The 26,927-nt window shown below is 38.8% G+C and overlaps 1 protein-coding gene across 2 annotated transcripts; it reads right to left on the minus strand.

The window, feature by feature from the left end:
- Window positions 1-76: 76 nt before the first annotated feature.
- LOC127976339 (protein PALS1) lies at window positions 77-26,597 on the minus strand. Of its 2 annotated transcripts, XM_052580699.1 has the most exons (15): window positions 26,444-26,597; window positions 18,679-18,800; window positions 13,881-14,406; window positions 11,895-12,103; window positions 5,744-5,821; window positions 5,373-5,522; window positions 5,114-5,275; window positions 4,891-4,968; window positions 4,611-4,794; window positions 4,446-4,517; window positions 4,289-4,360; window positions 3,997-4,164; window positions 3,718-3,920; window positions 3,389-3,499; window positions 77-2,337 (listed from the first exon to the last, which is right to left on the minus strand). In XM_052580699.1, the coding sequence occupies exons 3-15, from the start codon at window positions 14,338-14,340 to the stop codon at window positions 2,161-2,163; spliced, it is 2,124 nt and encodes a 707-aa protein (XP_052436659.1). In that variant the 5' UTR covers window positions 14,341-14,406; window positions 18,679-18,800; window positions 26,444-26,597; the 3' UTR covers window positions 77-2,160. The 2 variants fall into 2 exon arrangements, with proteins under 2 accessions (XP_052436659.1, XP_052436660.1); XM_052580700.1 differs by lacking the exon at window positions 18,679-18,800 and having other exon boundaries at window positions 26,444-26,588.
- Between the last annotated feature and the right edge of the window lie 330 nt (window positions 26,598-26,927).

Raw genomic sequence — 26,927 nt, forward strand, 5'->3', positions numbered from 1 at the left:
ACAATCCTTGTGCACAGCTATGGCATATAACACAGCATAAAATTACCAGATCATCTATAAAGAAAAAGGACAAACATTAAATGATTAATCTGGGCTTTAATTCACTTGTATAATTCATACAAAAACAGTCGAGAAGGAAAGGTGATTCTTCTTTTACATTCATTAATTCTACTTCCAGTTGTCTGGCATATAACTAGATCAACATGAGAGTGAGGTGTTGCACAGCGGGTTACTGGCTCTGTCCACACTCACAACACAAACCAAAGTGTAGTGCACAAGCGTAAAAACCTCAGCGGTGTGATTCTAGTGGCTGAGCTATTCTGTACATAAAAACAAAACATTTAGGTTGCATTCTAAATATACATTGATCATCTTAATGAAAACAAAACAAAACAGTTCTGCTGAACAAATCTCCGTAAAGCTGTTTCTAGTGTGTGCTTGAATCAGCTATGGAGATGATACTTGCCTGCAAAAACTGACAGTCCTTCTTTTAAAAGAGTTGTTACCAATCATGTGCACACACACAGATTCACACGCTCTCTCTCTCTCTCTCTCTCACACACACACACAGTTTTTCTGTCCATCAAGATCAAGTGTTCCTCACTTCCAGCATTTGCACTCATGGGCTAAACATTCCCCCAAAAAATCATGCGTTCATAAGCATACTCTCAGCACACACATCTCACCTCAACATGGAGCTGACGTTTCAAACCAGTGAGATCTCATGAAACATGTCCAGGTAAGATTACAGCCCGAAACCAAACAGAAAAACATACACATGTTGCACAAAGAAAATGAAGCCTGTGTTTGGACCACATTTTTTCACAAAAATGCAGCATTTCTTATCTTTTTATTGTATTTTTGTTTTTATTTTCAAAAGTGATTCAAATTAGATTTTAATGTTTAAAAAGCATTTTGACTTCATTATAATAATACGACCTGTACATTATATGATGTGCAAATTAAGGTCAAATATTTGATGATGCTAATTTTTATTCATATTGCATACTGTAATTTTAAGAACACAACGCACACAAAATGTATATTTTTCTTTCTGATTTTGGGCGAAATAAGACCAGGACATGTTCTTGGCAGGTTTCATGAGATCCTAATAATGTAGAGCATTACCACAAGTTAAAACACCAGCCCTTTGCTCATGTTGAAATGGGTAAAAACAACACAGAACCTTCAAATCCAATCAAAACAGATCACAAACGAAACATTTTAAATTGTGCAGAAGCATTGACTAAGACTAGGCCGTGCTGACGCTCAGATGGTGAACCTCTGACTATATTGCTGTCAAATACTGTTTACACTTCTGAGTGCTGGAAGTGCATGTGAATACTGAGACAGAGAGCATAGACTTACATTTAGCCACTTTCATCTTGCAGCGGTGTTCACATGTGGCCTTGCAAACTCTCAAAAAAACCTGAAGTGTACTTTTAACCTCTGTCATAATCACAGTGTTGCTTGCCATAGGAACACTGAGGCAGAGCCACAGGGATAGAAGGCATCAGTCGCTTTGACATTTATCCCTTTTAGTGTCTTGTAAGCTTGAAAGAGTTGTTCAGATGGGCACTGGACTCACTGCTTGATGTTCATGTAGCATTGTACATCAGAGATTCAGGGTGAAAGAGGAGAGAACTGATGAACGAATGTCTTTGTCCACTAATAATGTCAGGGAGCCCAAACTATTCTGAAGTCTGAATATCTCATTGGACTTTTAAAACAGTGACTTTTAGTACAGTTGCTTTCCCACACTATTTAAACCCTCCACATTTGTCCAAAAACTTCTTTAAAAATACATATAGAATATTTACAATCATAAATAGTTTTCAAAGGCAGTATAGAAGCTCTTATTCTACTGCTGCACCAAATGCTGGTAACTCTCACTGGAATGTGGGTAACCGCCCAGACTCAAAAACACACCATGATCAAATGAATTCTGACATAAAAACGCTCATTCCCTCAGCCTGCTGACAGCACAGTGCAGACAGACACTTCTGGAGAGGTCTGAGGGGGCCTAGTGTCCTTATCTAGTGTTGAATCCTGTAGTGTAAAAACGGCGGCTTTCAGTCGACTCTGTGGAACCCGATTCTCAAACAGTCTGCTCTGCGTTTACACACGTCTGTGGAGGGGTCGCTGTGAGTGGGCTTCATCTCAGCGCAGCCAGGATGAGGGGACCCACTGAGGTTCAGTGTCTAGTTTATTGATGAGACGCAGCAGCTCCTGGTAGGCCTTGTCCAGGTCGGTGTTCACGATGGCGGCGTCAAACAAGTGGCCGAAGTTCTGCTCCATCTCACGGGCCTTCTCAATGATGTCTCTCAGCTCCTCGGGCTGAAAAAAAAAAACAGAAAACAAAAAACAAAAGGGGGTGTGAAACCATGAGAATGGGAGTAGTAGTCCAAAGGGCTGGTTCACACAGAGATAGAAGACAGAGGAATGAAATGATGCATTCTTTAATCCTCATGTTGTTGTTCTGGTCATTTTGACCCAGAGATGATTTTCTTTTTTCCTAAAATGCTAGTTAAATCTTATTGTAGTGGACTAAAAAATTATGATTATTCATAGGATGAGCATATGCATCTCATTTCTGAGTGAATATTGTCCAAAAAAACAACGCTTTTTTTACTCAAAAACTGAGGTGAGTAAGCTCATATCAATGAGGCCTTCGTCCACAACAGATTCCAAAATTTTAAAAAGGCTGGCCTTTTTGGACCTGAAACTAAAATTATTTAATGGATTTTCAGTACAGCACAAGGGTTAAAAGTTACAGTGCCATTTCATGCACAGGCTTAGGACATCTGTCTATTGCATGCTTACTAGGGCTGGGGAAATAAATCAATGCATCGCGAATCAAGAAATGATTCGGCATCGTTTCTGAGATTTTCCGAACGCGTAGCGATTCTTTCTCGAGTCAATTCTGAGCTCAGTTTTGAACAGCAGATGGCACTGCATGCTTTAGAAACAGCCGTACTCTGCTTGTTTCCAAATCCTTACACACACTTGAACCTAAAATAATTATTCATTAAATTCGATATGGTTGAAGTGAATTACAAGAGAGAGTTCACAATGGGCTGTGTTTACATTAAATCTCATGTCATAAAAGCATTCTGAGCTGAGGTCTCAGGACTCCGTATGCACAGGCACATTTCTTCACGAGCATTTGAGTGTGCAGACAAAAACTAGATTAGTGTTCCATCTTCTGTTAAAATCTAAGCTCAGAATCGGGATGCATTCAGTACATCTCCACAAATCAATTCTGCCTTGATTTATCATCGTAGCCATAATGTTTACATAGAAAAACAATGGAAATAAGCACAGTGGAATGTGAAAACATTCTTTGTGAGTGGCTCCTGAGAGTTGATCTTTCAGGGCCGATGTTTACCTTTGGGTTTTTGTTGTCTTTAGCTAAGAGGGCTCTCAATCGCTCCTGGGATGGAGGAGCAATGAAGATAATGTAGGGCTTGAGGTCTGAGCTCCGCAAAACCTTCAAAGACTAAAAAGGTAGAATACATAGTCAATTAAAACAATCCAACAAGCATGTGGTACTTCTTTTTTAAAATGGTGTCCAATTCTGCTCCTGTAGGGCAGCCTTCTAGCAGAATTTAGCTCCAAACCTAATTAAACACACCTGATCCAGATAATCAAAGATCACTAAAAGCTTCCAGGCAGGTATGTTGAAGCTAAACTCTGCAGTAAAGTGGTCCATCTCACCTGAGTGTGTACACAGAGGAGGCAGATTTTGCCAGTGTTGATGACTTGTCGGACTGAGTCTGTGCTGGTGCCATAGAGGTTCTTTTCAAACTCTCCAGACTCTATGAACTTCCCTGCCGCAGTGTCCATCTCAAATGCCTGACGGGAAACGAAGTGATAATCGCGGCCATTCACCTCAATATCGCGACGGCTTCGTGTGGTGTCTGTGAGAAGAGAGTTTGTTGCTTAGGACATTACTGAGAAACACAGGCTGATAAACAGTACGTTTCTGATACTTACGAGGAACAGCACCAGCAAACCGGTCTGGCTCACTGGAGAGGAGTCTTTGTCGGAGCTCATTTTGACCACAGTTTGGTGGGCCGATGAGAGCAATGGGCCGCTTGCGATTGGCTGGCTGGTGGTATAGAGCCATTTCTTCATATGTGAGAACCTCCTCATTATCAAAGTCTGCAGAGCAAGATGAAACACTTCATGAAGCACATGATAAAAAGTTGAATCGGAGTTCCCACAGGTGTGTAGAGACCCCTCAGCATGTACATTTTCCTTCCAGTGTTAGTCTGTAGAGACTCACCATCGTTTTTATTAGCATTGTATTGCATCTTCTTTCGCTTCTTCTTGTTCTTTTTAGCACACCAAAGTTTTCCTGTCAAAATAAGATAAGTGTAAATGAGAACTAAGAACTGTGCATGTATGCACTTCAGAGTGTTCAGGAGTTCTGCAAGCCTAACCTGATTTCTCAGGCTCTTTATCCTCCTCTATGGTTTGCTTCATTGCCTCTCTCTGCTGCTGGAAACTTTTGCCTGGATAATCAGTAAAAAAAGACATGTAAGTCAATGTAAAAAACAACAACAACACACATCTGGATCCACAGAACAGCACGTGAGATACAGTACCAGGGACCAGGCCAGCAAGTGGCTGGTTGTCTTCATCCCCATCTCTGTAGGCCTGCCACCAGTTAGGGTCATCTTGACTGATTATGTGGAGGATATCTCCCTTCTGAAAGCACAGGCCGAGTTCTCGACACGGAACATATGGGTCATCTGAAGGGTCGTAGTCAAAATGTGCTTTGACATGCATCTGGGTGAATACAAAAATATTGGTTTAATCGTTGATTACTTTTATGTATTGTTTTACTCAAGGAGCAATTAATTTAGTTCAGACTGAAGGCCTCACCACAGTCTCTTTAATAGGAGGTGGTTTGATCTGCGCGCTGGGAATGAGAACAAAAGTCAGTACGCCATGCATGTCCGCCTGTGAACATGAAAAAAACCACAACATTCAGTGTTCAGTGGCCTACGAATATTTTTGGATGCTTCAGTACTTACAAAAGCTTAAGTGTTTTACAATCAAAAACCTAACAGACTACTTCCTATCATCTTTCTTTAAAAATAATTACCAGGATGTCGAAGACCTCGTTGACATCTCTGCCACGGATTTCCACACCGTTGATCTCCAGGATCTCATCTCCTTCATGCAGAAGGCCACTGTGCTCTGCTGCTCCTCCTTTCACAATGCGGCTGATGACCACGCTATCCATATCGTTTCTAACAGTCGCCCCCTGCATAAATATACATGTGCACATTAAGTTAAAATACAGGTCAGATGTCAAGAAGTGCAAAATATTCTTGAGAAAAGCAATGAAAGAATGTCCTCACCAATGGGATGTCCTTTGCTTTCTCAATCCGAACGATTTTGACAGTCTCCCCGCCCCACTGGGTGAGAGTCTCACTTTGATTGACAGAAGGAACTAGAGGCTCCAGCTGCATCTCCTGTTCAGCCACACTGTCATGGGCCATCATTAGCGCCTGGAGGATATAGAAAGCCAGAGATGATGGGTTATATTCAGGATGAAAGCCACTACAGAGTTCTACAGTGTAGACATGAGTCTGACCTCAACGTCATGTTATAGAGTTCAAAAGAGCTCAGGCTCTGAGACAGGGATTGTGATCACAGCTGTGGGCATCGACACAGCAACATAGAGACATGGGGGAATTGGGGGATGTGTGTACATTTAATGTTAACATACCTGCATGTGAGGAGTTTTGAGGAGGGTGCTTAGCTCAAGTCCTTCCTTCTGCGAGCTGTTGTGCATCATGACCTCCACCTGTGATGACAGATTCAACAACATCAGGTCATTATAGCAATACAACACTGCTACATTTATCATTCCTTAAAGTATTGTAGTAGACATTTGACAAAATGCATTTACATTTTATGATATACAGGTGCTGGTCATATAATTACAATATCATCAAAAAGTTGATTTCACTAATTCCATTCAAAAAGTGAAACTTGTATATTATATTCATTCATTACACACACTGATATATTTCAAATGTTTAATTATTTTAATTAGACAACTAAGGAAAATCCCAAATTCAGTATCTCAGAAAATCAATACTATCAATCAAGACCAATACAAAGAAAGGATTTTTAGAAATCTTGGTCAACTTGGTCAAAATGAAATCTGCATCTCCATATAGTTGGTCAGCAGCAGGAAGCATGAAGCACGTGCTCTAAAACATCCTGGTATACAGCTGCGTTGACCTTGACATCAGAAAACACACTGGACCAACACCAGCAGATGCCATGGCACCCCAAACCATCACTGACTTTGGAAACTTTACACTGGACCTCAAGCAACATCCAGACTCTGGGACCCTGTTTTCCAAAGGAAATGCAACATTTACTTTCATCAGAAAACATAACTTTGGACCACTCAGCAGCAGTCCAGTCCTTTTTGTCTTAAGATGCTTCTGACGCTGTCTGTTGTTCAAGAGTGGCTTGACACAAGGACTGCGACAGCTGAAACCCATGTCTTGCATACGTCTGTGTGTAGTGGTTCTTGAAGCACTGACTCCAGCTGCAGTCCACTCTTTGTGAACCTCCCCCACATTTTTGAATGGGTTTTGTTTCACAATCCTCTCCACGGTGCGGTAATCCCTATTGCTTGTACACTTTTTTTTTATCATCTTTTCCTTGTGCAAGGTGTCAATGGTGGTATTTTGGACAACTGTGAAGTCAGCAGTCTTCCCCATGATTGTGTAGCCTCCAGAACTAGACTGGGAGACCATTTAAAGGCCTTTGCAGGTGTTTTGAGTTAATTAGCTGATTAGAGTGTGGCATCAGGTGTCTTCAATATTGAACCTTGTCACAATATTCTAATTTTCTGAGATACTGAATTTGGGATTTTCCTTAGTTGTCATTTATAATCATCAAAATAAAATAAATAAACATTTGAAATATATCAGTATGTGTGTAATGAATGAATATAATATACAGGTTTCACTTTCTGAATGGAATTAGTGAAATAAAATAAACTTTTTGATGATATTCTAATTAGATGACCATGACCTGTATACTACCAATCAAATATTTAAGACTAGGAAGTTTTTTCAGGTTTGTGAAACATGTCTTTATCAAGGCATTTATTTAAATAGTAAAACAGTAATATTGCGAAACATTATTACTAAAATAAATTATATATATATATATATATATATAAGTAATTTTCTGTTTTATCATATTTTAAAAATGTTAGCTCATCATATGATGGCAAAGTGGAATTTCTTGCAGTGTCACAAGATCCTGATATGCTGATTTGGTGCACAAGAAACTTTTATGTTTAAAACAGTTTTGCTACTTAATATTTTAGTAAACACTGTGATTGTAAATAGAAAGTTCAAATGAACAGCATTTATTTGAAATAGTAAAACATTACACATCTTTACTGACACTTCTGATGAATGAAATGTATCCCTTCTGACTAAAAGTATTAATTTGTTTATATATATATATATATATATATATATATATATATATATATATATATATATATATATATATATATATATATATATCTATATATATATATATAAAAATAATAAATAAAAATTTGCTGACCCCAAACTTTGAATAGTAGTTCATGTTTATGATTTCACAGATATATTAGGAAATTAAAACTGTTGGTGCTCACTATTAAAATAAATGTCTATAAAATAAATATATATATATATATATATATATATATTCAGTTTTACTTAGAAAGGTCTTGTTACGGAAATTAAACTGTGCTAATTTCGGATGATAACAGTCATACAAAAATCACATTGTGGCAAAGGAAAGAGAAATGATCCATATGACTTCGGCACAACACTAAGAGAGAAAGATGTTGTTTACTTTCAGATTATACCACAGTGAAGCAGCACAGTAACAGAAAGTAAGGCTCCATATTTCAGCAAGATTCCTTTAGGTTTTTGTAAACACAAAGTACAGCTTTGTATCAAGGGGTCAAAGCAACAGGGGAATTTGGAGAGGTTCTGGAAATGATCCTACAATTACAAGTCGTTTGATTCCACCATGTTCAAATCAGTTACAGATGAAGAACATGCAGCATCAAGGGAGGTTTTTTGAGAACTTTGAGAAATACAGTATTTATTCAAGTTTATTTGTATAGCGCTTTTTACGATACAAACCATTACAAAGCAACTTTACAGAAAATTACATGTCTACAATATTTAGTAGTAGCTTATAAGTGGTGACTGTCAGTTTGTGTGCATATGAGTATCTTATGAGAAAATAAGGGGATAATATACAAGAGATCTGGATGGGATGTGCCCACCATTGAACAGACAGTCCACACAAGCTCTGGTAACATGTCCCATGAGGGAGTGTATTACTGTGAGAGCACAGCACAGGTCAGTGGATCGGTGTCTTAATGAATGCGGAGGACAGAGCAACTCTCTGTCTTGTATTGTCCTGCACCGAGTGAGAGAACCAAAAACAACAACCATAAGTTTATCAGGCTCTCATTAGCACTTCACACAACACTGATTCCAACCAAAGAGTCTTTTCAACAAATATCAGCTTCATTTGTGCACATACTTATTTAGCCAATCATTTGGACCGCTATAAAATGTCAGATGTCTGAACTTACTTTACTCTGGATTATTAACAAACTCTGATGGTGCCATCAAGTCAAGATTAAATGTTCCTGTAGTTAGTCAAATGGCATTGACACAATTTGATTATATCTTAACAAACAGACTGAAATAAAAGTTAATGCGCTTAATTTTTGTACTCTTGACAATGGTTATGTTGGTAACATTGCACTTCAGAAGTGAAGAGCTGGATGGGGTATTTTAACTATAATTAATAACTTCAGCAATGTCAAGTTTACCAACCACTTGTTGATACACACAACAGACAAGCAGCTACATGCAGACATGCACTGACGGCTTGTGACTGTCAAATGGCTGTATGACCATAATACTGAATTGAATTTAATTGTGTTGTTGACAGAATTATTTAAAAGAAAATGAATTATTATTCATATTCAAACACACTCTTTCTGTTTCAACAGTCCAATGCTATTAGTGCCATTAATAGCACAAACGCAGATCCTCCCCTATTAGCCAGTCTGCTAATTTCCCTTTAGTTGTTGTTAACCACTGAATACTCTGAATCCTCTTGTCCTGAATTGTTCTTTGTTGCTGATGATTTCCAGGCTATTTATTACCTGGGTTCACAATCACATATTCAAACAATGCAATAACTGTATCAACAAATGAATAGTCAATAAGACACATATGGCACCATTTCACTTCACCTAACAGAGCTTCTAAAAAGAGTAAGCGCAAGCGACAAACATCAAATCAAGTCTGAGGTTGTTGTGCTTCACCGTTAGTCCCTGTCACACAACTCTTCAGATGTCCTTGAGACTGGGTTCCTAATTTTTTTTTTCTTTTTTTAAGGTTCACCAAACTCCAACTTGATCAAAACTATAGAATAAAAACAGTAATATATGAAAATATTTGTATATTTTATGAAGTAATTCCTGTGATGGCAAAGCTGAATTTATAAGCAGCCATTACCTCAGTGTTCAGAGTCACATGACGATTAGCTGCGTTTCCAATGTCGGGCCAAAAGCGGGCGTACTAGTGCGTGTCAGGGCCAGTAGTGTTTCCACTGTCACTTCCGGTGTTGATCGTGCCTTTTCTGTGCCTCCTCTGGGCCAAAGGCTCAGGTTTTTTGGCCACGATGAAAACCTTGGGCCAAAGCGGGCCAGACAGGTCTAGAGGAGTGTTTAGGAACAAAGGTGGTGTATCTCCGTGTCTGGAGAGTTTCAGTGTCCCGGATCATTTCAGAAAGCTAAAATCTTTTTAAAATAAGTTGAGCTCAAAACTCACTTTCAGTCAGGAGCAAGTGTTTGAAATAACTTGATCCGATGTGGATTATAATCACCATACAAGGATTATTTATAAGCAATGCAAAAGACTATTCATGTTAGGCATTAAATGTTATAACTTGAAGAAATCAGACGTCAGCTTCTTATTCTCTATCACAATTGTGTATTTATTTAGTAACATATTTTATCTGTCATAAGTCTGATCTCAAGAGTTTAGCTCCACGTAGCCTATGTCATAAAAATATTAGGGGTGCTCCGATCACGATCGGCCGATCGTTAATGCGCATCTCGTCAGTAAAGCCGGTTCACTAATCAGCGGTTAATTCCATCAAGTGCGTGATTTCACATAGAGCAGCTGTTACTACACAGAGCCGTTGTTAACTGAGAAGATGCGCCAATAAACGCTGAAAATGAAGTGGATTTGCGCATCTTCTCTATTAACAACGGCTCTGTGTAGTAACAGCTGCTCTATGTGAAATCAAGCACCTGATGGAATTAACCGCTGATTAGAGAACCGGCTTTACTGACGAGATGCGCATTAACGATCGGCCGATCGTGATCCGAGCACCCCTAAAAAATATAATAATGGTTTTTGTTTGGGAACTTTTATTAAAATATAGAAATTATCATTCTTTTTAAATCTGATGTATATAGGCTATTGTGACTTGTGAATCAGACTCGACTGAATAAGCAGGCTATGTTCATAACGCTTTATTTTAGTGTGACTAATTTTCAATCCTGATAAATTAATTCATTATGATCAATGTATCACTTATTATAGTAAAACATAGATGCTTTTGGATTTAAATACTTAACAAAGCATGCAAACAAACAGCCGCTTTTATCGTGTTTGTTTTGTCTAGTTCCAATGACATATATCTTATTAGTTTTCTGATAATTTTTTTGTTGGTGAAATTATGGGGTTGTATGACATTATTCCCGAGAGGCGTGTAAAGGGCGTGTTTTAGTGAAGCACAGCAGAGCTTCTGGCCCGCTGGTGGAAACCATAGACTGTATAAAAACATGGACATAGTGTCCGTGACATCGCCCATAAACTCCTGAAGTGTGTTTTTGAAGCCTAAAGTGTGTAGAGCGGGCCGTCGCCATCTTGGCAGTGCGTCGCCGCGCGACTCTCCCGGACATTCAAAAATGGGCAAAAAGGCGGGAGCTAGTTGCTGAAGCCACGCCCACCTAGTGTGACGGCAGTGTCAACAGCTCCAATCCCCCTGTCACTCAAGTGACAGAACTTTGCAGAACTTTAAGTCTTAAAATAATTTAAACGGAAGAGTTATAAAAAAATTCACCACCCCTCACAGTTGTCATAAAGGGCAAAATAAGCTATTTAGATCAAAATCTTTTTTTGCACCAGGCTGCAAACATGTTTTTTGGCCATTTTAACGTGGGGAGTCTATGGGACTGACTCCCTTTTGCAGCCAGCCTCAAGCGGCCAGTTGAAGAACATCTTTTGAACAATTTTTTGTAACGTGCTAAATGTATTGATCATGTTTGATAAACATGATAAACATTTCTTAAAAAAAAAATCTTGCTGAATGATGGTGTACCTCTTCATCTAGCCAGTCCATCGCAGTCAACACATAAGACCTTCATTAAACATGGATTCATAGTTAAAATGAAAGCAAAAGCATTAAGATGTCTCCAGCTGACAGATAAAGTGGTGACAAATTAAAATGGTTTCGTGATGACCAATCAATTAATCCACAAACACTTTTTCAAAAGTTCCTGACTCTGCACATATGCTGCCACCTGCAGACTGCTTAACTGAACCAAGAATAGTTTGACAAAGAAGATGTAAGCCTTTTCAAAGTCTTTTGTTTATTTTATTTTTTTTCAAGCAGCTATCCCTAATGTCTGATTGCTTTTTACAATCAATAGGACTATTTTGATACCATATGTATCAGAGCATTTCTTATATATCCCCATTTCCCCTGCATCTTTCACTCAATCCACGTATGTAACAAGTGCTGCTCACCTCTTGTGCGAGGCTCTGTGCGTGATCCGTCAGGGGGTAGGGAGGGCTGGGCCGGTTCATATAGTGGGCCACAGCATTATGAATGTTGAAGGCTTTCTGGAAGTCAGACTTCTGGACCAGCTGTAGAACCAGCTCCATGTCCTCTTGACTCTGAGAGTCATTCAAACTATGCTGCACCTGCTTGAGGGACATCAACAGGTCCTCCAGCTCTGAAAGCACAAGCGCAAACCATAAGTATGCTTGCAGATCACTCGTGTATCTCAAAAACACTCTGCCTGTAAAAACAGAAGAAACAGTAACTTCACAGAGGAACAACAGTACATACCTCTGAATCATTCACCCGGAAAACTGATGACATGGCCTCTCACAAAGACTCCCCCACTGAGCATTTTTTGTTGTTCGTTATCCACATCACACAACGTTTGCATTAATCACAAATGTAACTCAGCTATTCTAGCGCTGTCCTTGGCTAACCAAGTTTCAGCTATGTTGTAATTCTCCTTTATAGTATCTAACTACACAACAAGACACATTAGGAGTTAGACATGGGGGTGTGTTTTCCTTGTGTGTTGTGTAATGTCTAAGTGGGTGGCTAATAGAGGTATTAGTGGGCAAATCAAATATCTTAAGTGTTGCCTTTGCTTTGTTCTTGATAGGATATATTTTACGGACATTTTAGTGCCACAGAGAGTTAGACTGTCAAAAAACAGCATAGGGAGAGTGTGACAAACAAATCGGAGAGATGAACTGGAACACAAACTATGAAGGAAAACCGAGGAAAACAGTACAGCAAGAGTGGTCTGAGTCAGAATGTTTCATAAAAGGCTTTTTAATTAACCTCCCCCTCAGAGGGTCCTCTTCTCCCTCCCTGAGGAATTCCTCTCACACATATCCCTCGGCCATGACTTTCAGCAGAAGCTCCAAGTGCCCCTCTCATTTGCACAGTAACTCAGTGCGTTCATCCTTGTCATGCATTCTGGATTTCCCCTGAATGGAGATCTATTCAAAACCAAGAATTCACTGGAGGAGCGGAGCATGTGTGTGTCTGTCCAATCTAATGGATTAAACTCTAGCGAAAGGCTTCCTGTTGAGAGTAACTAAAGAGAAAGAGTAAGAGGTTGTGGTGTGAGGAAAGTGAAGGTAAAAAATCTGCTAAAAATATTAAAATAATGGGGTATATAAATGAAGTTTTGTCCTCATTTAGTTTCAAGTCCAATGGCTCTTTGGCTCTTGAACACTCTCATTAGTCATCATCAGTAACGTGGCTCTTTGCCTCCTCTAAGAATGACTTCACTCATGCATGCTGATTTTAGCAGTCAAAGTCCCTTCGGTTCCTCTGAATCAGTTTCAACCTCACATTTCCATGACTATTTGTGCCATTGTATTTTTATGTCATACAATTGTGAAAAGTAATAATTAATTGTTATGTTTTTTTAACAATGTCTGGTCACATATCATGCACTAGTATTTTAGGATTATTTATATAAAAATTATATACATTTTTATTATATAAACTTTAATTATAGACTATAGATGTTTAAATAAGCTTTTATATTTAAGTTTTAGTAATTGTGTTTTTCTAATTTTTATTAGTTTTTTTATGTTTCAACCTTTAATTAATTTTTTTTTTATTCTACTTTTAGTACTTCAACCTATCTAAACTTAATGTTTAAAATTTTCATGTTATTTTAAAGAATTCTGTCAAACATATTTTATTTAAATGAAACTGATTGTATCTGATCTATCAGTCTACCACTATTGGATTGAGAACAGAAACAATGTGGAGAAGAAAGTGGGAATATGTTGCAAGCCAGATTCAAACTCATGCATGCCCTATGAGCACTATGATTCAGTATTTAGGCTTAACACACTAAACACCATGGCACTGACACCCACAATGCTGCTGCATGCTTTGCACATGTCAGGGGCGGGTTTATAGCAGCACTCATTGGAAAAAAATGCCCATTAGCAGTTTATGACACCCACCTAGTAGAGCTGGTGGTGCAGTGAGAATTTGCAGACCACCTATAGAGCCTCCCGGACCTTCCATTTGCTCAAAGGTGGGGTTATCGATGCCCACTTTGGGATTCTGGGAGAGTTTTTTCAGGCGCATGGATGAGGTGAGGTCGAGTTCCTGTCGATTGCGGCCTTCTTCCTCCCGTCTCCTGCGGTCCTCCTGCTGCTGACGGATCCTTTCCAGCTGAGCGCTGCGTCTGACGGGCAGGGTGCGGGCACCCAGTTCACTGGGGCAGTCCACCGCCATCTCCCTGTGCCTCTGCACCACCTCCTCCAGAAAGTCAGTGCCTCCGACGCTCCCTCCCCCACCGTCTGACTCGGTCACATATCCGTTAATGTGGGAGGTGGTCATCATGGCTGTGTGTGTGTGTGGTGAAGTGTGGTGTGAGTGTGTGTGAGGTATGAGGGTTAGGAGGGGTGCTTTCTGCATGGTGTGAGGGCTGAGGCCATGACAGCAGGACGGAGGTCAGTAGCAGCTCCAGACAAAGAGCCACACCTGGAAAAGAGAGAGCAGAGTTTTCCAGGAAAGTTTATACACGTTTTAAAAATACTTCCATTCATATGAAATTTAAAATCTCACCTACATAACACTAACTTATTCACAGACGTGGTGGTCTAACCCTAACCTTAAATATTAAACTTCATTCATGATTTTATTTGGACTGACTACTGCTACAGACACAAATGGCACCTCAGATCATGTGGCTTGAGGAGTTAGGGGCTATTAAGGGACCCGATTTATGATTTTCTTTTGGCAAACATTGAAACAGGCAAAAATCATATACCCTTTAAGGAGACCAGAGAATTAGAGTTAAATGGTTAATTTAAATAAAACTTTCTCTTTTTTTGTTATTATTTGTCTTAATGTGAGATTTTCAGTGTCTCACGAGCAGTTCACAGTTAATGCTGCTTTACACAAACTCTATCTCTGCATCTCCTCTGGGTTTAAGTTGCTTATACGTGCATTTGGGAATGGAACATGCAAAGCCCATTTTATCAGATTTGTAATGAAAAGCATTTATAAACCCAGTCACCAAAATAAAACCTTATCAGAAAAATTTGAAACATTACCTCCATCATGCAGACCTAGTTACACTCTTTAGACGACAGGGGCCGGTAACCATCCTAAATGTACTTAACACCTTAGAAACCACATAAGAATGCCCTGCTTATTACCCATAACACATTTGCATCGTAGCAACAGGTTTTTCCTAGGTAAGCAAAATTCATTTCTTTCAGAACATGTAAAAATACTACTTTTTGCTTTTGTCATAATATATTTTGCAGTTTATTTCATTGGCAAAGCTGTATATTTAGCCTATGTATCGATCCATCACATTTCCAGTTGTTTTGACAAAGTTTCTCATAGGACAGTGCAGATTTGACCATTGAGCAAAATATATCTTTTTCGGTATTTATTTCAGCACACATTTAAAACAAGATCTGATTAACGTGAATCATATAATTTCTCTTCTCCATTAACGTTTGATGTCACCCGTATTTACTTTGCGCGATGTTACAATGGAAAGCCTGTCATTCATTCAGCACTCATCATGACGGAGATACTGTTGATAAAAAACCAAGGACAAAGCCATATGCGTGTTTCACAATGCTCAGGTGAAATGCTATAGGAATACTATAAATCTGCAGAAGCATTTGATATCACGTATAAGGCACCATGATTACAGCAATCAATAAATGGATGGCGGAGCGCACCATTTTGTTTACTGACGTAACTTACACACATACTAAAGCACAGACAATGCTAGCTGTGTTTTCAGTTTCTGCTGTCTCACTATGATGATATGAATACACAAATGTCATCTCCAGCTGCTCCGAGATTCACTTCATAAGGATTTTACTGTTTCATTTGAGAAAACTACAGTCATATCACATACACAGCAGCTGCAAGTTCCTCACAACACCCTGTCAAAATAAAAGTATAGTTTAAGGTTAAAAGAAACATCAGAACATATTAATGTTTAGCGGTCTTAAGACTTAATGCTACTATTGCTAATACATATTAATAAATCTTTATTTTTAAAGGAATAATCATATCGGTTTTATTTATTTTCTTATTAATATAACAGTATTGTGTAATACATGTGTATTATAACAGTAAACCTCGGTTGTGCAGCACTTTGTTTGCCAAAAAATAAAAGGTTTTAATTTTCATTTGATTAGGATAAATTAAATTAATGTTTTATGCCTTCATCTGATTGCCAGAAAAAAATAAGAACATTTTACAGGGTCCTATTATTGTTCAAAATAGGACCCTATACGAAAAAAAGAACAAGTTTAAAATACAGACTTATTTTTATTTTATTTTTTAATTCATTTCTAAACTGAGGTTTACTGTTTATTTTTTAGAAATAGCACTCATTCACTGAATGCAATAATAAAAAATTGAGAATCTGATTGAGAGCTTGAGAATCAAAATTAGGGCTGCACGGTGTGTTGTTTAAGCATCGATATCGCGATGTATTAATCCACGATAGTCACATCGCAGGATGTGCATGTAGGCTGTCGTAGTTGATCCGTTATTTATTAACTGTATGGGCCAGAGAGAGCGCGTGCGCGAGAGAGAGAGAGCGCGAGCGCGCAGCCGGCGACACACTAGATGCGTGGCGCAAGCGTCTCAGCTGCGTGGCGTGTCCGTTTTTAATTCGGCTCCCATGTTAACAGGTTAGAGCTTGCAGACTGCCTGCGTGAGACGGGCGGAAAACGCGTGCATGCTAGAAATAGAACCGACGCCTATTTTTCACGTGACACGCAAGGTAGAATGGGAAAATATGTTTACATGTCATTTTGTACACAGATACATATTTCATGACCACTTAGATGTTTGAAAGTCTATAGGTTGACATATATTCAGATATAAATGTAATTTAAAAAATAAATTAATAATTATCGATTTTCAAATATTGCACCTGTCACCGGTCTGAGAGAGAGAGCGCGCGCAAGAGAGAGAGAAAGAGAGAGCGAGTCCCGGCCGCACACTCAATGTCTTCAAACAACACGAGCGCTGTCTTGTTCTCTCTCCCACGCGCATATTAATCAATTGACACGTTGGTGTCGGTTTAAATCATTTAAAATGGGAATGTAAGTGTGCTCACCCCATTTTTGTTTGTAAGAAAAAATTAGATTTCATACCGCAATATATATCGCAGAAAAATAATTTTTTTCCCAATATCGTGCAGCCCTAATCAAAATCGAATCGGGACATTTGAATCGATACCCAGCACTGTTGTTTTACCAACTTTACCCTCAGGCCGCACTGCTGATTAATTACAGTGATATTTATGGCATTCATTCCTCTATGAGTGTACAGTTACTTGAAGCGCCGTATCAAAAACTGCCCAATATAAAGATAAAACAAACAAGCCATCTTCACACAGTGCTCCTCTCCACTGTAGTGGCCTTGTGCCTGTGAGTGTGTGCTGTGTCAGCTGTCAGAGACAGGCCAGATCACCGTTATCTGCCCCTTTATCATCCCGATTTCTGACAGCTGACACTTTCAGAAAACCCAACTCGCTTTCTCACCCCCACAACAAGACCTTGCAGATGTGAGCAGCCCTGACCCTTGGCCCCAAAAGCATTTCCTTAAATCTTCTCAGACAGTTTTGGGTAACAAAGAGCCCTGAGTCACAGCTCTGTCACTCAGTGAGTCAGGTGATGAGGCGTGCGTTTGAGTGTGACGCTGGAGGAAGCTCTTGTAATGAGATAAAGGATTTAAGATTGTGTTTGCTGTAGACTTGAGATGCCAACGGTCTACCACTGAATAATGCATTAGACAGTGATACCATGTCAAATGGGTGTCTTCTTCCAGGAAAACGCATCCCACAGAATAAAGAAAAGACATGTGACCACACAATGAAGATAATGGATAAACCTTGCCCCATCTACCCTCCTACATTCCTCTTTCCTCATACTTCACTTCTGAAACTGCCCAAGATGTGATCATAAATATAACAAAATGAATCTGACCTCTTGACAGTTACACGTCTATAAGGGTATGGAAATCTCAGAACTCAAGTGACCCATATTGATACCACTGCATGTGCAGTCAATGAATAATCATTTTGACAAATGAAATTCCATGATTTTCCATTCTGTAAGATGTGCATAAAATTATTTTTAATGTATTTTATTTTTAAATAAAAATAAAATAAAACTGTCTGTTCCTTACACAGTGCCATCACATGGTTTCAGACGCAACTGAAATATTTTTAAACACACCTCACATGAGCCCGAATATAAAAAAAAGGTGTAAGCTCATTTCAGAAGTTGTTGAAAAAGAAATGTAATAACCTTTCAAAGTCCAGCCTGCCCAAATGCATCAACTAAGCACCCATATTGTTGGAGTCAGGAAGTAAAGCTGCGCTGATTACAGAAGTTGTTACAGCACAAGTGATGTCTGAGATGAAAATCACTGCAGTTTCCTGGAAACTCTTGATTCACTCTGCCTCTCCGTCTGACCTCAGCGGAGCCTTCTGTCTGATACAGAACCTCTCTTATCTTTAACACTATCCCTCATTTAGTCTAGCTTCACTCCTCACTAATGCACTGCTCCCCTCACTTCTGCCATGCCCTCCATCAGTTTCCCCTCCTCCCTTAAGACTGCTCGGAGATTACTGTGCTGCACGACTGCCTAACCCGTTGCTGTGACAACAGCTTTGTGTGTGGGTGGGAGGTCCCAAGGCCTGAGAACCAAACAAGGGGGAAAACACATACACACACAGGGGAGAAGCTATACGGGGGTCCTCACCCGAGTTAGCCAGTCAACCCAGGATAAGCCCTCCAGACTGTAGCAGGATCTCCTCTCTCGTCAGTACTGACCCGTCTGCTTCCTGTCTTCCACTGAATGCTAAAAATTTCTCTTGACTCCTCCTGAAATAAAGAGAGAGAAATTGTGAGTGCAGGTGACAAACTTGACCTTATTTACACCTCACCACAAGCGGATGACACCAAATGCAGGTGAACAAACACACACACACTGCATTTGTAGAGTAAACGCTAATCTGTCCTGATTTGTCCCAGACAAGAATAAAGTACAAGGATAATATATGTAATTTATATTTAGTATTTGCTTCTCTCTCTCTCTCTCTCTCTCTCTATATATATATGCATTTTATCCGATTTATAAAAAGTGTATATATATATATATATATATATATATATATATATATATATATATATATATATATATAGGAAAAGCACTTTAATATATATATATTAAAGTGCTTTTCCTGCATTAAAACTCACATAAAATCTCTGAGTTCATGACAGTGCAATGACGAAGCAACAGTCCCATAATGCACCAGGCAGGAATGCAAAATACTCTCGGAACGACATTCCTCAGCAGGCCAGACCAACATAAGGGCTCTATTGTGAGCACCCACATGTGTACGCTTTCTCATGCAACCTCAACACCTGATTATTAGTGTAAACCAAAGTCAAGGTTACATTAAGACAAAGGAACAAGTGCTTAAAAAAATAAAACAGGCCTACACACAGCGATTTATTTCATTAAGACCTCTAAGCCACTGTTGTTTCTTGGGATGCAGCTGTGCAGATATCGACAGGACAAAATCCAATTAATCTTTCCTATAAAAAGGTAAGAGGATTGTAGCTTTACACCTACACACAGATGTAGCTTGAGCATAGCCAACATCCATCTGAGCTCCACACACTACATTATTCAGGTAGTCATGCTGATGTCATTATTAAGGTGGTTTTCACCCTGTTGGCTGAAGATAAGAACAATCTTACAGCCGCCCACTACAACGTACCAGAGACAATATGCAATACTGAGCTAAATCAAACAACCCCCGACTGACGATGCCAAAAGCCCCTTACATTTACATAACAGCCATCTATCTTTCATGAGAGCAGCTCAAATGGATGAGTGAGGTATAGTGCTTTCCAGAGTCCAAAATTAATACTCAACAAGAGCCAGTTTAAAAGTTAAAATTGTCTATGGCAAGAAAATGTATGAAGTTACTGGAAAGTTGTCCATAATTTTTGTTTAGAAAATACAACATGGTTTTAAACAGCAAAATGTATTCTGACCTCTGCTATTTAATCTGGCATCGGTGACGTAAGAAAATCAAATCTGATGATCATTATCAGATCGTATGTCTCCCAACAAGTTTTACAGAAGAAGAATTACCATTAGAATCTAGACGGGAAGCCATATATAGCTTTTTAATTACATATCCAAGCAGGTTCTTCCCAGCCCCTCTTCAAACTACACTTCTTACAAGTATGTATTAATTTAATTCGATTTTATTTGAAATATCTTTATTTAAAAGATGTTTAAAACACACACCACAATAAACAATGTTTGTTTATCTCTCAACCTGTTTAAGCTATGATAAAAGACTCAGCAAATATCGGGATATAAAAATGCAATTCTTTTGCCAAGCAATTACAGCCAATAAGGTCATTCTGTGCCCTGGTGCTGTGCAACAAGGCTTTAGTTAATGTCATTTTACAGCATGTGCACACGTTTAAACACAAACGTATTCACACCAACATGGACCGTCTTCGGGATATTTCTCCTTTTCCCCTTCTGGATGACACAACACGCAGTGGAGAGCCCCAAGACTGAAAAACATATAAATAGAGCCTCGAACCATCTGCTGCTCAAGAGCTTAAGTAGCCTACTTCAAAACCTCCTGTTCCATTCAGCGGCGGGCTGGCCACAACTCAACTACAGCTCGGCCCAGCACACTAAGCCCCTGGCCTCTTACACAAGGAATAGGGACATCTGGGTGATTACTAATAGAATCGTCCCTTTACACTGGTATAGGATCAGCTCTGTCAACTCAAATCTGAATCTTAGCCTTTCTTAGATAAATAATTAGGCTGATCTATGATAAATGCCAATGGGAAGGCTAATATTTCCCAGTGTGGAAGACTAAGCAGGGATGAGATGAGGCAGATTAGGCATTGCATGTTTGTGGTACATGCAGGTGTTTTCTAGAGCAGGTGCAGCACGGCTGGCCCAGAGGCTGTGGGTGTGTCTTCACCGTGTCAGCCAATAGGATGTGAGCAATAGTGGGCACGGTGTCAACAACCTTGTTGTTTTTCATTCCACCTGGGAAACGTTCCTCACAGATACTGCGGCTGTGAACACACACTACGCAATACACACAGTGGACTCTCACCGGTCACATTCCTGGCAAGCTTTAGTGGTAGAGTAGTTTCGCTAATGCAAACGAAATTGAACAAGTGAACAAGTGTCAAAATGATCAAGTCCAAACATATTCATATTCTACTTTACACATAAATAGTTATTTTCACAAGTTCTGCTGGCTAATTTAGGATTATCAAGCACTATTAATAAAAGACTGGCCCATTAACAGTGCACTGCACAGTATTTTTCGCAATGTAACAGAAATAAATAAATGACCCAAACAAATATTATTGAAAATGTAATGTACATAAATGTTCATAAATCAGTCAACCAATAATTTTGATAATCTCATTGACATTCATATGCCCTGTTACCTGAACAAAGAACTCCACTTAACACACTGAATAACACGCATTATTCACAGGAAGGATGTTTTCTTTCTTGGCCTGGCAGCCTCAGCCCTGCACAGGATGAACCTGTTACGCTGACAGACATGAAACGGCTCGTCCTGAGGAGTGGCTAGTATGGAAAACAGTACCTGAATGCTGTGACAGGGTGGGAACGAAGCTCTTTTCCCATCATCAGCCTTCAGTAGGTTTTGTAACGTATGACAATATATCAAAGCTCTGGGGTCTACCACACCTTTACAGTCGAAAAGACACTATGCACTGACACCTCACAGATATGAATCTCTCTCATCAGAGAACTGGAAAATGGACAACAGAAAAAGCAATGTCTGGAATGATATCATGCAGGATAGAGGGAAGCTGGACAGGCCGACACTTCCATGGCTGTCACTGTAGAGGAGAAACAGACCAGGATCCTTATCTTCCCCAAAGCTCCAGCTCAACATTCCAACACCCAGTGTTTGTGTACCAAAAAAATTCCAGATTCCAGGCTCCTAAGAATCGGGCACGTACCACCTAGTACCAGGAGGAAGAGCAATGCTGAAGAGAGAGTGGAAAAGAAAGGGAAATAGACAAACAGAGGGAAAATACGCGGCAAGAGCATAGTATAGACAACACTATCATGCAGAGATGAATCACTTTTGACCTTAGGAGTGCAGAACAGAAAATAAAACCAACACATGACCTTCAAAGTTATTACTAAGTAAACCATTTTACTTGCTTTCCCTTGACTTATAACCTCCAAAAGACATTCAGAAAGTCATATGCATGCAAATATATTTGGAAAATAAACGACCCAAGCGACCGGCAGGTGTGAAACCAACACTGTGAAGCTCCACCTATCCAGCCTACAGGACCTCTTTGTCAGAAACATCAAATAGATTCCAGTTCTGAAAACTTTTCTATTTACTGATGCTTAGCAAAATGCTTACACAATGTTTGTAACAGCTATAGTTTTACTTAAAAGCAGTTTCTCTGGGCATGTGACCAAAAGTGCCAACAATTGTTCTGTAGCACTTGTTTGTGTGATTCTGAACAGATGAATTAACAGCTGTTCATTACATTTATTTACATTCTCAAATCTGAATGAAAATTGAACCCAAAATGAATCCTTGTGTGAACAGGTCTACAAGGATAGTCCTCCCCAAAAAATGGAAATTCAGTCATCATTTACCCATCACCATGTCATTATAAACCTACATGACACTTTTTTCTGTGAAACTAAATATTTAGAAATATTTTGACCAAACAGTTTCATTTTCCACTGCCTACCACTGTATTTTTTTCCATACAGTGTAAGTCAAGGGGAACTGTAAAAACTGCATTGTTACTAACTTTATTTAAAACATTTTTTGTTCCACAGAAAAAATTTAGTCATACAGGTTTGGAATGGCATGAGGGTAAGAAAATGATGACAATTTTGGGTGAACTATTCCTTTAAAGCTGGATGGATGAATGCAACTTTTATTTTATTTTTTTATTCTCAAAATTATACAATGTGAGCACTTCTGAGGAAGAACTAACCACAGGACTTTCATGGCATTGCAACTTTAAAAAACAACCCTAACCACTATAAAAGACAAGCTTAACCTACCATCTTGCATTGAAAACGTTAATTTTCAATTCACAGTAATAAGAATATGAAAGTACCAGTACAGTAAAAAAAAAAAAAAAATAGAAAAAAGCAGAATTAAAAAATGTCTGCATGTTTTAAAGTGTGCTGGTGTGTTGCAATTTATAGCACTGGAAGCCTATTAGACAGTGAAGGTGATCTGTGGCTCATCCACTCTTGACTGGTGCTGCACCTAAACCATCCTGCAATGACAGAGATTTGACAGACCCCAAATGGAATCAAGAGATTAATAAGGATTCCTCAGCTAGTATTAGCCAAGTGACAAACATTGATAAGAAACATTTCACACAACTGATGAGAAAATGTTTCAAGTTGGTGATTCATGAGCCGCATGTTATCCTTTCGGGGTGGTTAGATTGCACACTAAGGGGCCAAGTTGTTATTAACCTCCACTGGCCTCCTGAAAACTAGTGGGAAATCCAGGTCTAGACAGTAGCCCCCTGGCATTTTGGATGGGCTCTCTAGGAGAGTTTGTGGCTTGTTAATTCCTAGCCGTGGTGGTCCATCAGAACAGCAGAGCCGCTGCATATTGAGAATTCCTCATGGGTTACAGTGGTTCTGTACGTTGCTGGCACTGGTCCCAGTCCCTTCCTGCACCACCACCCAAGTGATAAATAAAGTCCTGTCTACACCTTCATAACTCTATTCCCACATCAATGCTTCACACACATTTGAGAATGAGGATGAAACACTTGAGACAGTCAGCCCTCTTGGTAATTACACATATAACTACAGTACTTGCTGATAACATTTAATGCTGGTGTTTGTCACTACAGTGGATATGAACTAGTGCTTGACAAATACAGGCAGGTATTTCACTAGTCAATGCAAAGCAATGAAAAATTATCTAAAGAAAGGGTGGCTAGATATACACTATCATTTATGTTTGAAGGCAGTATTTTTTTTATATTTACTAATACTTAGTAACAATTCATTAATTTGAACATGTGACAGTAAAATCATTTTAATATGGCAAAAGATTATTTAAAATAAATGTTCATTACAGTGATATATCCCATTACCGAATACCTTCACATGTCTAAGCAGCACAACTGCTTTTAACATTTATAAACATAATAATTGTTTCGTAAGCACAAATCAGCATATTAGATTTTTTTTCCTACTAGTTCTCTGAAAGATGCAACACTGAAGACTGGATGGCTGCTGAAAATTCACCTCTGCTAAATAATGAATTGTTTTACAATATATTCAACACTATTATAATATTTTACATTTATTTTTTAAAATATGACCACTTTACACTTTTTTTTTTACATACCATGCTGCCTTGGTAAGCATAAAATAAATTACACAAAAAACTTAAAAAAATACATTAACAAGTTCTTTAGAATGTATTTATTTATTTTTTACACAATCACTAACAATATAATAAAACAAAAAGTCTTATATTTGATTATTTATAGATTATTTTTTATATTATGTGTAATAATTTTATATGAACAAATATATTAAGATAATATTAATAATATTAAGGGACCACCCTATGTGCTATATCCTACAATATATCCATCAGGCCATCGGATTTCATCGGTCTGACAGGCCAGACTCACTGAAGAAATGTTGCGGTGAGGTAATATGATTCGAGAACGTGCTGGCATTAACACCTCTCTCTCTACTCTGAAAATAGATACGTCTCCTTGAAAGAAAGCCCATCTGATTTAGAGCCAAATCCCTCTATCATCTATTATAGCATAATTTATTTGTGCAGTAACTCTACACCTGGAGCAAACAAACAAAACTGCCATAAATAACCCATTACCATCATCATAATCTTCATCAACTGCCCTGAATCATTTTATGAATCAAATGATCTTTGACTTTAACACAAGCATAAAGAGCAGGGAAGGTTAACTCTGTGACAGTGCCTAAACAGGTTACCTCCGAAGCTGAATTATATCACAGCATGCAGTGAAGACTTATCTGTAAACAACACAGAGCTGCCAGCTGACTCGCAGCTTGTGATCTGAGGAAGTGATAAGATTGTCAATTGTGTTCCTAATAATGGAATGAAGACATGGATGACAGCCAGACCCTGCTGGGAACGGACTTCTTGGTGACAAAAGGGAACATCATAAGCCAAAAATGTTGACAGTGAAGCACTTACTATTAAAGGGGGGATGAAATGCTATTATGCCAGGGATGTGGGAAAACTGAAACTGAGGAAATATTTCTGTTGTCAAAATTATTCACCGTGTTAATTAACAGCAAGATACTGTCCGTAGCTTAGTCTGCATTTAATCAAGACTTGATTACATGTAAATACAATTACTTCACAGTTTAAACGTTTTATGGAACTTAAAGTACATTTTGGAGACCGCAAGTTACATGTAATATATTCACTAAGTGTGAACTAGTAACACAAGAATAGATCAAGAGGGAAAAACTGTATTTTCTTCTCCTTTACTAGCGCATCAAACTGTCATGCAAAAAGAAGGTTGAGAAAATATCACTTAACACTCAATTTAGAAGCACATAAACACTTTTAACAAGCCTGATAAACACAGCCCAGTGTGTCTAGAATCCAATATCATTTGTTTAATGACACACGCTCTTTAATTCACTAATAACACAAAAATGATCAGTGAACTTTTAAACGCTAGATATCCCACTGGTGAAATAAATGGTCCTCTACTTCCCCAAGGCATTTCAGTCATAAAATAAAACGATAACGCCCTTCCCATGTCAGCTTTGATCCATAGTATCCCAGTAATCACTCCAGAGAGAATATGGAGAGCCAGTGATATCAGATTTCTGAACCTTCTCGAAGGGAACAAAGCGACATTTGTGTCCTGATGGCTGTAATGAAGGTAGATGAGCAATGGCAGTCCGTGTATCGATAAAAGAAACTTCCATGCATTTCCAACAACTTGTTTGAGGAGCTTCAGTTCTGCCATTTTCAGCCTGTATCTTAACATTCAAATTTACTTAATCTCAAGAAGCAGGCTAACGGTCTTACGACCAAGTGAGCTGCCACTTTTTGAGCAATGAACGCGCCTATGATGCCTAAAAATGCTGCCTAGGTAGACTGCTCATTGGGTTTTGAAACAGGCGTTGTATGTGTTTGGTCAGTATACGTTAGCCTAAAACTCCAAAAACAGTGAAACACAGAACGTATAAATCATATAAACCGTTTCTTTAATGTTTCTAGAGTTCTATTTCAAATAAATTAGAGTGTGCTTTAGAGTATTGTTAAATATATTTGCATTGCTAACACTGCTAGCTGGCCACTTCCCGAATTGCATCGCTGCTTTCTTTCCCAGGCAACCTGTTGCAAACAACACTTACGCCGCGTTTAAGCGGCCAAACAAATTTAAAGATAGGCTTAGCTTACCTCTACAGTTAGATACGCCGTCCCTTTAGTCCAGTTAGTGTATAAATACTCCCAAACAAGAGTTTTTTTTTCACAGAATAGCTCATGAGATTGTTGTCATATTGTGTGACGGTTCGCCGCGGCTCCAGTCTCGGAGTACCGTAGGACTGACTGACGGAGAGCGGCTCAACAGCGCCTCCGGCAACTGCATGAGACGACGCTTCTGATTGGACAGGACGACCATGATTCAACTGCATCGTCCAATTAGATGTGGTTTTACTTGAGAATATCGAGCGGACGAGAAGCCGGCCAGTTTCGGCTTGGGTTTTTGAGGCTTGTTCAATTTTTACATTTTAGCCTATTTCTGTATTGTAGAACCATAACGTTAATAAATATATATATATGTATATATATTTTTACAAATTTAAAATAAACCAAAAAAAAAAAAAAAAATTCAGCAAATTGTCCACTTTGAATGAACGCTGTCTGTATGTTCAGACATTAC

Source organism: Carassius gibelio, chromosome B17 (assembly GCF_023724105.1).
Source record: "Carassius gibelio isolate Cgi1373 ecotype wild population from Czech Republic chromosome B17, carGib1.2-hapl.c, whole genome shotgun sequence".
Classification (NCBI taxonomy): domain Eukaryota; kingdom Metazoa; phylum Chordata; class Actinopteri; order Cypriniformes; family Cyprinidae; genus Carassius; species Carassius gibelio.

Excerpts from the sequence above, each read along its gene's own strand:
- LOC127976339 (XM_052580699.1), bottom strand. The coding sequence starts at position 14,340 with ATGCAGAAAGCACCCCTCCTAACCCTCATACCTCACACACACTCACAC. Across the intron at positions 12,104-13,880 it reads TGCACCACCAGCTCTACTAG|AGCTGGAGGACCTGTTGATG; the intron begins GTGGGTGTCATA and ends TTGTGCTTTCAG. Across the intron at positions 5,523-5,743 it reads TCAAAACTCCTCACATGCAG|GCGCTAATGATGGCCCATGA; the intron begins GTATGTTAACAT and ends TATATCCTCCAG.